The sequence below is a fragment of the Myotis myotis genome, unplaced genomic scaffold (assembly GCF_014108235.1).
Source record: "Myotis myotis isolate mMyoMyo1 unplaced genomic scaffold, mMyoMyo1.p scaffold_m19_p_2, whole genome shotgun sequence".
NCBI lineage: Eukaryota > Metazoa > Chordata > Mammalia > Chiroptera > Vespertilionidae > Myotis > Myotis myotis.
The window spans coordinates 115,540,221-115,553,348 of NW_023416324.1; the positions used below are offsets into that span (position 1 = coordinate 115,540,221).

The 13,128-nt window shown below is 38.0% G+C and overlaps 1 protein-coding gene across 8 annotated transcripts in view; it reads left to right on the forward strand.

The window, feature by feature from the left end:
* NRIP1 (nuclear receptor interacting protein 1) overlaps positions 1-11,246 on the forward strand; it is a 103,739-nt gene extending 92,493 nt beyond the window's left edge. For all 8 annotated transcript variants that reach the window (XM_036352355.1, XM_036352356.1, XM_036352352.1 and 5 more), the window contains one exon: positions 4,036-11,246. In XM_036352355.1, the coding sequence (XP_036208248.1) occupies positions 4,380-7,841 (3,462 nt within the window). In that variant the 5' untranslated portion in view covers positions 4,036-4,379 and the 3' untranslated portion in view covers positions 7,842-11,246. The remainder of the gene's footprint in view (positions 1-4,035) is intronic.
* The last annotated feature ends 1,882 nt before the right edge of the window (positions 11,247-13,128 follow it).

The following is a 13,128-nucleotide window of genomic DNA, read 5'->3' on the forward strand; positions in this document are numbered from 1 at the left end:
GTGATAGAGGGTGGCACCCCAACCCCCTGATCCGTCCTGCTCTGTGTGTGACAGGGGGCGGTGTGCCAACTCCCCTATCGGCCCTACTCTGTGAGTGACAGGGGGGAGCTCCTCAACCTTCTGATGGGCCCTGCTCTGTGTGTGACATGGGGGAGCTCCCCAACCCCCTGCTGGGCCCTGCTCTGTGCGTGACAGGTGGGAGCTCCCCAACCCCCTGATGGGCCCTGCTCTGTGCGTGACAGGGGGTGGTGCCGCAACCTCCCCATCGACTCTGCCTTGAGTGTGACAGGGGGCGGTGCCCCAACCCCCAAATCGGCCCTACCCTGAGTGTGACTGAGGGTGGCATCGCAACCTCCCAATCCGCCCTGCTCTGTGCATGACAGGGGGCAGCGCCCCAACTCCCCAATCGGCCCTGCTCTGAGCCCAACCAGGGGCTGCACCTAGGAATTGGGCCTGCCCTCTGCCACCTGGGAGCAGGCCTAAGCCAGCAGGTCGTTATCTCCTGAGGGGTCCCAAACTGCGAGAGGGCACAGGCCGGGCTGAGGGACCCACCCCTCCCCCCCACCCCCGAGTGCACAAATTTTTGTGCACCGGGCCTCTAGTCTATATAATAAAAGTCCTGTGACCGAATGGCAGAATGAACAGAATGACCGCGATCCCTTGCCCCGGCCAAGTCCCATCCCAAAGCGGCCCCCAACACCCCTAAGTCACTGCCTGGCTCCCTGGTGCATGTACATTTAGTGAAAGCACAAGAAAACGATGATCAGTCTCTTCTGTCCCCAACCAGAGTCTCCAAAGGTCTCTGCTTATACTGCAGCCAAGGTGTGGAATTCTCCCTCCACGTCTTGCAGCCCCAGGAGACCTTCCAAGTTAGCCAAAAAGGCGACCTCAGCATTAATGGGATGGTGGCCCTTTGCTGAGGAATGTAGAGAGGCTGGATGAAGATTTTGTGAAATTGCGGTGCCTTGTAGATTAGTTGAACTTTCAATCTCTCTTTAAAGGGGTGGCAAAGAGGACCCCCAGGCTGCCAGGAGCAATAGCGAAGGGCAGGCACATTCAAAGACAAAAAAACTTTTTTTTTTTTTTTAATATATTTTATTGATTTTTTACAGAGCGGAAGGGAGAGAGATAGAGAGTTAGAAACATCGATCAGCTGCCTCTTGCACATCTCCTACTGGGGATATGCCCGCAACCCAGGTACATGCCCTTGACTGGAATCGAACCTGGGACCTTTCAGTCCGCAGGCCTACACTCTATCCACTGAGCCAAACCGGTTTCGGCAAAAAAACTTTTAAACAAACAGACATGAAGATCATATTGGGAAACTGAGGGCAGAGCCCTGGGAAGAACGCAAAAATTATTAAAGGGCCATCATCCATCTTGATATACATTTCAAACAACTTCAGCTCATGGCACATGAAATGCAAAACAGTTCTGTTGTGGGTTTTCTTTTGGCCATCCTTAAAGTATAATTAGATCCAGCTGGTGGAAAGCTATAGCTTCCAGCATTAGACCCCACGGCTGGCCCTGTCCAGTGGGGCAGGCTGCCAGACCCACCCATGCACAAATTCGTGCACCGGACCTCTAGTTGGTTAATAAGATCATATAGGTTTCAAGTGTACATTTCTATGATACATGATCTGTATATTGCATTGGGTGCCCACCACCCAAAGTCACGTCATCTTCCATCACCTTAAGCTTCTTTATTACTGATTACAAGTTTGTACCCTAATACTGTCAGCCTTATCCCCCATTTCCTATCCCCTTAAAACCCCATAGTATTCTTAGTTTTATTACAGGTTGACTGTTTCAGATTCTACATATAGGTCATACTATACAGTACTTAATCTATCTCTCACATAATCTCACTTAGCATAATGTTCTCAGGGTTTGTCTGTGTTGTCATAGATAGATAGATAGATAGATATTATATACATATATCTCATCTTTTTAATATGTTCACCTGTTGATAGGCATTTGGGTTGTTTCCATATCTTGACTATTGTTAATGCTGCAATTAATACAGGCATGCATATAGATTGGGTATAGAAGAAGCCAAATCCTTAAATATGTGTTAACATTTAAATATACTGAATATACTCAAGTAATGTTAAACACTTGGTGACATTCTGAAGTAATATGCTTATGAAACCAAGCAAGTGAAATGTTATTTTGGTGGTTAAAAATAGTGTAGTTGTCTTTTTACGAAAAGAAAATGAGTCCAGCTAATTCTGTCTTGAAATTAAGCAATTTTAACATTAAGAAGTATATGTATTAGGCATTAGTAATATTTTACATTCATAATACTATAATATCTGTAGGTCTCAATGAGCTGTATTATATCTAAGTATTATACTTCCTTTTCTTTTTTCCTGAATTTCTCAATTAAAGTTTATACTATAGAAATGAAAAAGGTAAGACGTAGAAAAGATGTGAAAAGGATTTCTCCCACTTTGGTTGTTTAAGGGATAGAAAAAGAAGTTATCTAAAGAAATTTGGCTCACTTGGTTTCCTAGAGTTTTTAAATTGTAGGGTCTGAGTGAATTTAGGCCTTAAGAAGTCTCAGAATTCTACTTTCTTAGGCATTTCATTTTCTGCTGGAATGGTGGTAGGTGTTGCTACTGAGTGACACCTGAAGCAGTCTATCAGGAAATACAATCTTTGATTTACAGATTAAATCAAAGTTCTTATTTAAAAAACAGGTTTCTATGAGAAATTATTTTTCCTCTCTCCGCTGTATATATTGGTGCTGTTTATAGAACTTCTCAAAGAGATTAATGAAAAATAATCACCTTGATTTAGATAGACTTTTCTGGAAGCAGTTACTCACCTTCCTTTCAAATCTATTCTAAATGTCTTTCTTTTCCACTTTTTTACATGTTGATGTGCTTAGCTTAGTTTATACACATAGTTGTATGTATATGTACTATAGCAACCATATTTTTTCAACTAAAAATTAGTGCAAGTATCCTAACACATTTTTTAAATTGTTTTTCACTTTAAAATATTTTTAAAAGATTTTAAAAGTCGATGGGATCAATGGTGATGAAAAAAAATAAATTTTAAAAAAATGTAAAATTAAAGTTGACACATTAAATAGATATGAATGAGCACATAAAGAATCATTCTCTGCTGTTTTTATTTTATTTTTTTAAAAATATATTTTATTGATTTTTTACAGAGAGGAAGGGAAAGAGATAGAGAGTTAGAAACATCGATGAGAGAGAAACATCGATCAGCTGCCTCCTGCACATCTCCTACTGGGGATGTGCCCACAACCAAGGTACATGCCCTTAACCAGAATTGAACCTGGGACCTATCAGTACACAGGCCGATGCTCTATCCATTGAGCCAAACTGGTTTCGGCAATTCTCTTCTGTTTTTAAAGTCATGGTAAAAATTAGGGATAAATAAGCTTGTTATTAATATTTAAATGTTTATGACTATGACTAAGACTGTCAATACTTTGCACAGGCCTACAAAATAATCTTATCCTTAGTGCATTCATTTCTTTGAAAACAGAAGTTCTAAAAAAATTAGCTAATGGAATATCTGATGTTTGGAGGAGGATGCCAGAAGTGAATCTGTTCTGTAGGCCTCACCCACATTAGACCCATCAGATGGGTCCATGCATGTGCATCTCAGTCCCTCATTCTGCACTTCTGCCTGTTTTTCCTAAGCTCCCTGTAATATAAGGAACTAATTCTAGCTCCCTTACAGAGCTATATTGCTATAAAGTAGACTGAGCATTCACATTACTTGGCAGAAGTGTGCCTGTGAAAATTCAAAAACTTGGTGGGCTTTGGAAGATAAATAAGTATTTAATTGATTTGATCATTTTTATAATATTTAATTCATAGCATTTCCAACAGATTTCTAATATAATAGGATTGGCAATAACTACTAAAGAAGTGACTATAATACGTACTTATGTATATTATAGTATATATGTAAAGTACAAGTACATTTTTTTTTTGCTCAGTACAATTCTAATTCTGCACCTCCTTAACTATTTTTTGTGTTTATATTTTTTAGAACACTGATATTTGCATTTAATGAACAAAGGATGAAAAAGGAGACTCAAGATATTCACTAAGGATTATATCTGCTTGCTGCTGCAGACCTATGCATTAAGGAATTCTGCTTTTTCTTGCTTAGGAGTTGATCAGCTCTGTGTCAGACTTCATTGGAGTTTGTTTGCCTCTTATCTTGTCATTGCCAGAAGAAATCCTGTTCAGTATGTAACTGTACATCACTGTCTAATTGCTATGGAAGATGATAAACTGACACTCACTTATTAAAGCTGTATCTCACTCACCCACAGAAAACCATTCTTTAAAGTGAACAGAAACCTAGCCCTCGTGACACTTCTATTGAACATGACTCATGGAGAAGAGCTTGTCTCTGATGTGCACCAGGATTCTGTTGTTTTAACTTACCTAGAAGGATTACTAATGCATCAGGCAGCAGAGGGATCAGGTACTGCCGTCGACAAAAAGTCTGCTGGGCATAATGAAGATCAGGACTTTAACATTTCTGGTCATGCATTTCCTACCTGTCAGAGTAATGGTCCAGTTCTCAATACACATACATATCAGGGATCTGGCATGCTGCATCTCAAAAAAGCCAGACTGTTGCAGTCTTCTGAGGACTGGAATGCAGCAAAGCGGAAGAGACTGTCTGATTCCATCGTAAATTTAAACGTAAAGAAGGAAGCTTTGCTGGCTGGCGTGGTTGACAGTGGGCCTAAAGGCAAACAGGATAGCACATTACTGGCCTCTTTGCTTCAGTCATTCAGCTCTAGGCTGCAGACTGTTGCTCTGTCACAACAAATTAGGCAGAGCCTCAAGGAGCAAGGATATGCCCTCAGTCATGATTCTTTAAAAGTAGAGAAAGATTTAAGGTGCTATGGTGTTGCATCAAGTCACTTAAAAACTTTGTTGAAAAAGAGTAAAGCTAAGGATCAAAAGCCTGATACCAATCTTCCTGACGTAACTAAAAACCTCATCCGAGACAGGTTTGTAGAGTCACCTCATCGCATTGGACAAAGTGGTACAAAGGTCATGAGTGAACCCTTGTCATGTGCTGCAAGATTACAGGCTGTTGCAAGCATGGTGGAAAAAAGGGCTAGTCCTGCCACTTCACCCAAACCTAGTGTTGCTTGTAGTCAGTTAGCATTACTCCTTTCAAGTGAAGCCCATTTACAGCAGTATTCTCGGGAACATGCTTTAAAAACACAAAATGCAAATCAAGTGGCAAGTGAAAGACTTGCTGCTATGGCCAGATTACAAGAAAATGGCCAGAAAGATGTCAGCAGTTTCCATCTCTCAAAAGGAATGTCAAGCCATCTTAATGGTCAAGCAAGAACATCATCGAGCACACTAATGACTAGCAAAAGTACAACATTTCAAAATCCAATGGGTATCGTTCCTTCTTCCCTCAAAAATGCAGGCTATAAGAACTCACAGGAAAGAAACAACATAAAACAAGCTGCAAATAATAGTTTGCTTTTACATCTTCTTAAAAGCCAGACCATAACCGCACCTATGAATGGACACAATCATAGTGAGAGAGGAAGCATTTTTGAGGATAGTAGTACACCTACAACTATTGATGAATACTCAGATAATAACCCTAGTTTTACGGATGATAGCAGTGGTGATGAAAGTTCTTATTCCAACTGTGTTCCCATTGACTTGTCTTGCAAACACAGAGTTGAAAAACAAGAACCTGACCAACCTATTTCTCTGGATAACTTAACACAATCCTTGCTGAACACTTGGGATCCAAAAGTCCCCAACGTAGATATTAAAGAAGATCAAGATACCTCAAAGAATTCTAAGCTAAATTCACACCAGAAAGTAACACTTCTTCAATTGCTACTCGGCCATAAGAATGAAGAAAATGTGGAAAGAAACAACAGCCCTCAGGAAGTACAGAGTGATGTGACAAAATTCAATAAACAGATGTATGCGAGGACTTCTGTAATAGAAAGCCCCAGCACACATAGGACTACTCCTGTGAGCACTCCTCCATTACTTGCATCTACCAAAGCAGAGTCTCCCATCAATCTCTCCCAGCACTCTCTGGTTATTAAATGGAACTCCCCACCATACGCCTGCAGCACTCAGTCTGAAAAACCAACAAACACCACATCTAACCACTTGATGGATCTTACAAAGAGCAAAGAGTCGCAAGGAGAGAAACCAGTCCATAATGAAGGTACACAGAACTCTGCGACTTTCAGTGCCAGTAAACTGTTACAAAATTTAGCGCAGTGCGGAATGCAGTCTTCCACTTCAGGAGAGGAGCAGAGAGCCAGTAAACAGCTGAGTGTAAATACAGATAAACCCATAGCTATGATCGATAGACTAAGTAGCCCTCTGATCTCAAATAAAACAAATGCAGTTGAAGAAAGTAAAGTCTTCAATAGTCAGGCAACAGGTTCTGAACCAAGACTTTCTGGTTCTGAAATAGAAAATCTGCTTGAAAGGCGCACTGTTCTCCAGTTGCTCCTGGGAAACCCCAACAAAGGGAAGAGTGAAAAGAAAGAGAAAATTCCTTTGAGAGAGGAAAGTACTCAGGAACATACAGATAGAGCTTTAAGTGAACAAATATTGATGGTAAAAATAAAATCTGAGCCTTGTGATGACTTACATATTCATAATACAGATGTGCACTTGAGCCATGAGGCTGAGTGTGCCCCATTCTTAGATATGGCTCCCCCCATACAGAGAAGTGCAGCTGCCTTACCAGCTTCCGAGGACTTGAAATCGGAGCCCCTTTCACCTCAGGATTTTTCTTTCTCAAAGAATGGTCTGTTAAGTCGACTGCTGAGACAAAATCAAGAGAGTTACCTGCCAGATGATCTGGACAACAGTCACAGACATAGTGAACTGACACTTCTAGAATCAAAGAATCTTTGCATGGTCCCTAAAAAAAGGAAGCTTTATACTGAGCCATTAGAAAATCCATTTAAAAAGATGAAAAATAGCATCCTCGATGCTGCAAGCAGTCACAGTGCCCCAGAGGTGCTGTATGGGTCCTTGATTAACCAGCAAGAGCTGAAATTTAGCAGAAATGATCTTGAATTTAAATATCCTGCCAGTCATGGTTCAGCCAGTGAAAGTGAACATAGGAGTTGGGCGCGAGAGAGCAAAAGCTTCAATGTTCTGAAACAGCTGCTTCTCTCAGAAAACTGCATGAGAGATTTGTCCCAGCACAGGAGTAACTCTGTCGTTGAGAGTAAAAAGAAAGGACACAAAAATGTGACCAATAGCAAACCTGAATTCAGCATTTCTTCTTTAAATGGACTGATGTACAGTTCTTCTCAGCCCAGCAGTTCCATGGATAACAGGACATTTCCATACCCAGGAGTAGTAAAAACTCCCATGAGTCCTCCTTTTCCTGACCGCTTGGGCTGTATGGGGTCTAGACCAGAATCTGGATTTTCGAATGGGTGTTCCATGACCAGTGACAAGGGACCCATTAAGTGGGTTATCACAGACATGGATAAGAATGAGTATGAAAAAGACTCTCCGAGGCTGACCAAAACTAACCCAATACTGTATTACATGCTCCAGAAAGGAGGCAATTCTGTTACCAGTCGAGAAACACAGGACAAGGACATTTGGAGGGAGCCTTCATCTGCTGGAAATGTCTCACAGGTTACAATCAAAGAAGAGTTACTTCCTGCTGCAGAAACTGAAGCTTCTTTCTTAAATTTAAGAAGCCCTTATAATAGCCATATGAGAAACAATGCCTCTTGCCCACACAACGCAAATGGAGAAGTTTATGGACTTCTGGGAAACGTGCTAACGATAAAAAAAGAATCAGAATAAAATTTACCCTGCTATTTAGCTTTGGATCTTTTTAAAACTAATTATTTGAACTTGAGATCTGTATAAATAAGAGCATGATTTGAGAAAAGCATGGTATAATTGAAACTTTTTTCATTTTGAAGAGTATTGGTTACTGGTAATGTTTAAATATGCACACTGCTTTTTGCTTTACGTTAGAGTTCATGAGGAAACTACTGAACTACTGATTGTTTAACACTTCTGTATGCATCAGATAACTGTGAGTAGCCTATGAATGAAATCTTTATGATCACAGATAATAGGCATAAATTAAAATGTAAATTTCCATCCATGGTGGATAAATGCATTTTGTTGCCTTTAAGAGGGTACTCTATTTTGATTTCAGAAGTCAGCCTACATAACATTTTTTTAAAGTCCAAATTGTTAAATAACTCTTTAAAAGGTAATTATTGAATAAAAAACTTAATGCTGATTCACTTTTCATTATCCAATTCAAAGATAAATTAGAAAAAAATGTGCTTACATTTTTCACTTTTGCTAAAAAAAAACATTTATTTTTAACTCTTGGAAAGGGTTTTGTGGTTTCCAGTGTGTCTCCCCCACCCCAGTCCTTTTAAATATATATTTCTTTAAACCTTGTACTAATTAGTAAAAATTGATTATAATTGATGGAAGTTTGATAGATCCTTAAAAAAAAAAGCAGATTTCCATTTTTATATTTTAACTACTGTATTACTATTCCTCCTTTTACATAATTAGGAAAGTTAACATTTATCTTCAGGTGGTTTCCTGAATAGCTGAATATTTAAGAAGTTTTTAACAGAAGCAAAATGGCTTTTCTTTGGACAGATTTCACCATGTCTAGTAAAAGTTACTTCTCACCATTACTATGGTACCTGTGAGTCTTATGACCGGGATTTCTTAAAGCTGCACTCAGACCACCTGCATTAGAATCATTTCTGGAGTACTTGTTTTAAAATGCATATTCCTAGGTAGCACCTCAGATCTACAGAACAAGAATCTCTGCTAAGTGCACCTGGGAGTCTTCCGTCTGCATCTGAACACATTTAAGAGGAAACCCCTAGGTGTTTCTTCTATACATTAAAGTTTGAGAACCATTGTTTATAACCTTTCTCATAACACAGGACTGTAAAAAAAACAAACAAACCCACTATTTGATGCCTATATTTTCCCCAATAGTCACACATCAATGAAATATTTGCAATATTGTAGTTCATATATTACTGTTATATCTTTGGAAATCAGGTTCAGAACACTTTTTATGACAAAAAAAATAATGGGTGGAGGGGACAACTTTCATATCTGGCTGAACATCTCAGGAAAATCTGTGATTATGTGTTCTAATGAGTAACATCTACTTAATTAGCCTTAGGGATGGAATAACAGGGCCACTTACCAAACTCAGGTGATTCTAGGATGGTTTAGAAACTTCTCCTGAATACATCCTTAACTTCTATTATAATCATTGTCCTAACAACAATATTGACAAAGATGGAAACATTTATTTCAAACCAAGAAAGGCCCTAGACTCAGATCAACTAAACAGAAATGTACAAAGGGCACATATACATGACAGAGTAGAATTCTACACAGTCATTCCGTTGATCTATTTTAAAATAGTGGTTAAAAGTGAACATCGATACTGTCTCGGAAGAATTTAATACATTATTGGGCCACCTGGGGTTTTGATCTTGAAACAAGTCATGTTTTTAAGTTCACTTTTTACAATTCACAATATACTCACCAAATTTTTTTTAAATTGTGAACCAGATTACCTAACTGATGAATCAAAAATTATTATCAACTATTAATAAGGAAATCTATTTGCAGTTCTACTTAAAGTTGTTTCTAAGACTTTTATATTAAATATGGGCGTTATTTCCTAATATGATCAAAACCCATAAATGATTTTTTTTCTCAAAATGATTTGTAAATAGTTACTGAGTATATTATAAATAATAATCAGGAGTGAATATTATGCTACATCCTGGAGAGAAGAAAGTCATATGCTTATTCTGAAATGAAAATTCCACTGGCCAGTGCATATATTCTACTCCATCCCATATTTGCTCTGGCAATTGTATTGTCTACACTATATAAAGAAGCTTTTAAACAAGTCATTTTTTTCTGCCATTATGAAATATCTAGAATCTTGGAGGCATGCTAGGAAAAAAAAAATGGGCTTTTACAAAAGCGATAAACTTAGGGAGAAGAACATCAAGGGCCAGCATTAAGCATTACTATTTTTGTATGTTTCTTTGGTTGGTTGGTTGTTATTGTTAACAGTTGAAGGAATATGGATATGTAATACATAAACAAACATGACCACACAGAATGCTATATTGACTTACTGAAGAATGTCCCCAATTTGAGTTTAGGATAATTTTAAAGAAGAGCAGTGAGAAAGAGCATACATCCATAAATTCACTTTGTTTATGCAAATGTAGATACAATGTACACAAATACACATATTCAAGAACTATTAAATATCTAGACAGTTTCTTCCTAATTGAAAGGTTACTACAGCTCTCATTGACATCAGTAAGGTAGTATTACCTGTTTATTCCCTGCTGCATCTTACAGAAGAGTAAACTGGTGAGAGTATATATTTTATATATATATATATAATATGTATATATATATATATATATAGACTTGTTACATGAAGATGTTAAAATCGGTTTTTAAAGATGATGTAAATAATAATTTCCTTAATGAAAAATACATATTTTGTATTGTTCTAATGCAACAGAAAAGCCTTTTAATCTCTTTGGTTTCTGTATATTCCATGTATAAGTGTAAATATAATCTGACAGGTTTAAAATTTGTGCATGTATGTATACAGTTGCAAGTCTGGATACATGTATAGAATAAAACTTTTATTTAAGTTGTGATTACCTGCTGCATGAAAAGTGCATGGGGGATCCTGTGCATCTCTGCATTTGGCAAAATGTCTTAAGTCAAATCAGATGTTCATCCCAACATGGCAGTATTCCATTTCTAGACATGAATTCTGTGGTTTCAGCTTCGTGAAAGAATGTGCTTTGGATCCAAGGGTCTTAAAACTTTTTAAAATCAAGTCAACCACTTTTCAACACAGAGTTCACACAACTACTTTCATGAATTTTTTAATCCCATTGGAAACCAATAGTATGCCAGGAGTATTCCAGTATACTGGAATACAAGCACATCACCATTCATGGTGTGAATTCTGGGGTTTACACAACCAATTTTGATGCAATCTCATTATATAATTTGTCATTTTTATTAGAAACTTAATTTCTTCATGTGATGCCTTGAAACTGTACATACTGCAGTGTGAATTTTTTGTTTTGTTTTGTTTTTTAATCTTTTAAGTGTTTACTTCCTGCAGTGAATTTGAATAAATGAGGAAAAAATGCATTATTTCTGGTTTGAAATGACTTTATTTTGTGTGTTTTCTCTGAATTTTAGTTTTCCATAAACAAAAGAAAATCTGTGGTTGTGAAAATAGCAATAAGTCTTCAAGGATGGTTTGCCCTTCTCAGAAAAAATAAAGGCACAAAAGAAGAATGCAGCCTGCAAGTTAGTTTAGAGATAGGGCAATTGAAGTGCATAGCTCAAAAACACAATCAGCCTATTGTCTGTGATACCTAACTTTAATTGTGTTATTTGGCATGTAACTGGAATGATCACTGTAGAGTTTTAAAGTGGGAAAGAATTCGTATAGTGTCCAGGATAAAGTCATTTGATATATATTTGTTTTAAGAGAAGATTTTATTAGAAGGTTGTTATCCAAGTTTCAGTGGGTGTTATTTTTAAATAAAAGAAATAAGGTTTTCATCATTTTTCAAAAATGAATGCGTGTGTGCACACACATATATGCAAATATATACTGTATGTATATCGGTAACGAGTACTTGAGAATGATGAGCAAATGCATATGTAATAAATAGAGGCCAATTTTTTAAAAAGAAAAAACAACTAGGAATTTTTATTTTTACAAATATTTATTAATGGCAATTTAGTTCAGGAGGGTGGTGTCTGGCACTAAAATAGGCTTATTAATGTCTAACAGTGAACATTTGCAGCCTCTTCCCAACAGGTATATAAATACTGTCTAAAAAAATCCAAGCAACAGAAATATATCCAGCTTTTCTACATTATTAAAATGTTGAAAAGTTAGACCCTGCTATACGTGTAGACCCTAACAGAGCTCTACAACCATGCTTTGTTTATTGGTTTATATGGTAAAAAGCATAACAATTGTATCAAGTAATACAGTATTTGAGAGGGATTTTTTAAGAGAACCACCATTTAGTAATTCTTGACTTGGGTAGTGCTGATGACTGTAAGAAATAAGGCGAGCCCCCCAAATTCAGGGGTCCTGGTAGAAGACAAAATATGCTCAGGAGCCAGGCAGCAAGGCAAACATCTTTTCTTCTACGCAGAAGGGTGCACGCACATGGTCTGGAAGCCCAAGCACACCAAGCAGGCAGTCTGCTTGGCTTTATATTCCCTTACGCGGGTGACCGGTCCCTCACCCTTGACTGGAGCTCAGGCACCCAGTCTTTCGCGATTGGCTAGTTCAAAGGGAGGGGTTGGCCTTTGCTTTTTCAAGATGGTGCTCCCGGGGGAGCTGCAAGTCATGTGGCCAACATGACGACTGTCTAAACCAGTGGTGGCGAACCTATGACACGTGTCAGAGGTGACACGCGAACTCATTTTTTTGGTTGATTTTTCTTTGTCAAATGGCATTTAAATATATAAAATATCAAAAATATAAGTCTTTGTTTTACAATGGTTGCAAATATAAAAAAATTTCTATATGTGGCACGGCACCAGAGTTAAGTTAGGGTTTTTCAAAATGTTGACACGCCGAGCTCAAAAGGTTCGCCATCACTTGTTTAAACTGTTCTTTGATAGAAAAGATGATTTATTTATTCTCACATGACTTTAATATGGAGGGTCTTTAACAATCAGATCAGATTATGATCACCCATGCTGTGCAAAGTTGTATCTCAAGCTTGTTAGTGTAGAAATCTCAATAGAGAAATAACTTTGAAAACTTTGTCCTACCACTGATATCACTAAACTGCGACCTGTTTAGTTACAGAAAATAGGCTTTAAATCAGCGGTTCTCAACCTGTGGGTCGCAACCCCTTTGGGGGTCAAACGACCCTTTCACAGGGGTCGCCTAAGACCATCGGAAAACATACATAATTACATATTGTTTTGTTATTCTTTAATTATGTTCAATTTGTAACAATGAAATTGGGGGTCACCACAACATGAGGAACTCTATTAA